Source organism: Ornithodoros turicata, chromosome 5, assembly GCF_037126465.1.
Source record: "Ornithodoros turicata isolate Travis chromosome 5, ASM3712646v1, whole genome shotgun sequence".
NCBI lineage: Eukaryota > Metazoa > Arthropoda > Arachnida > Ixodida > Argasidae > Ornithodoros > Ornithodoros turicata.
In genome coordinates, this window is record NC_088205.1 from 58,648,998 (window position 1) to 58,650,419 (window position 1,422).

Genomic DNA, 1,422 nt, shown 5'->3' on the forward strand with positions numbered 1-1,422 from the left:
CAACGAGTACGTTCGTGCCCGATATGCCAGCAGGCGGCATCATCACCACCATCTCTAGAGCCACTGCCATGGCCATCGTCAGCCGAACCGTGGACGTGCATACACATCGACTATGCGGGCCGCATTGAAGGGAAAATGATATTAGTCGTTGTGGATAGTCATTCTGGCTGGAAGAGGCTATCCCGGTAAAATCTGCAACTGCAGAAGTGACCGTTGTTCATCTCCGAGACATTTGTGCCCGCTTCGGACTACCAACGTGCATCGTAGCTGACAACGGCACCACATTCACAGGTGCGGCCTTCCTAGAATTCGTAAAGAGAAATGGGATTCGCCACATGCGAACAGCTCCTTATCATCCGCAGTCAAACGGACTTGCAGAACGGGCTGTTAGAAGCGTAAAAGAAGCGCTTAAGAAGCTGACGGACGGACCACTGGAAATCCGGCTCCAACGCTGGCTACATAACCACAGAAGGACACCATCAGCTGCCCATGGGGGAAAAGCTCCTGCGGAAATGTTATTCAATTTTCTGCCACGTAGTCGCTTGGATATCATCAAAGCCAATGTGCTCAAAAACCAAAAGACAACCCAGCAAGACGTGGACAGTCGTTTGAAACCTGGAGCACCTGTCTACGTGCGCAAACAATGCGATCGACCCGGATGGATGCCGGGTAGCGTGCTTGAGGGCCTAGGAAGTCGCATGGCTAAAGTGCAAACGGCCCAGGGTATTGTCACACGCCACCTTGACCAGATGCGAACCCGCTACGGCGCAGATACCGCGGTTTCCGAAAGTGATACAGCTCACGCATCCGACCCATCCAACGCGGCCCATGACGCTACAGATGACACATCGGAGTCGACAGAAACCGAAGGACATCGATATTCGCTCCGACCGCGACACAGGTCACACCACTGACCACTTTTCATGGGTGGGGAAGAATGCTGCGTACGCCGCATAGCAACCGATCATGTGAGCGGTTATTCGAGACACACACCTGCCCGAAACACTCGAGGTCTGACGCTGTCAAGTGAACTTTGTTCTCCCGCACTCAAGTGTAAACGTAAGACGAACGCTAAGGGCAGTCTCCTTCGAACTATCAGCCGGTACACACGTACCTTATGTATTCTCAATAGTAATAAACTGGACCTCCATGCAACACAAAGCACCCCACATACTCTTTTAGAAATGAACTTCACCGCATAGCACGCTCCTAGCCAACCATCATCTCGAATGATATCGTTATCTGCCCTGATCTGATGAAAAAGGGAGGCATACGCCTTTGTTGTGGCAATTACGAGCAGCATAAGTGTCACAAAAAAGGCGTACGCCTCCCGTTTTCGACAAATCAGGGCACACAACGATATCATTCGAGATGATGGTTGGCTAGGAGCGTGCTATGCGGTGAAGTTCATTTTTAAGACTG

General features: G+C 51.4%; 1 protein-coding gene across 1 annotated transcript; it reads left to right on the forward strand.

The window, feature by feature from the left end:
* The first annotated feature begins 335 nt into the window (after nucleotides 1–335).
* LOC135395885 (uncharacterized protein K02A2.6-like) lies at nucleotides 336–914 on the forward strand. The gene has a single exon (XM_064626973.1). It carries the CDS (start codon nucleotides 336–338, stop codon nucleotides 912–914), a length of 579 nt encoding a protein of 192 aa, XP_064483043.1.
* The last annotated feature ends 508 nt before the right edge of the window (nucleotides 915–1,422 follow it).

What these genes read in the sequence shown, in the direction of transcription:
- LOC135395885 (XM_064626973.1), top strand. Translation starts at nt 336, where the DNA reads ATGCGAACAGCTCCTTATCATCCGCAGTCAAACGGACTTGCAGAACGG.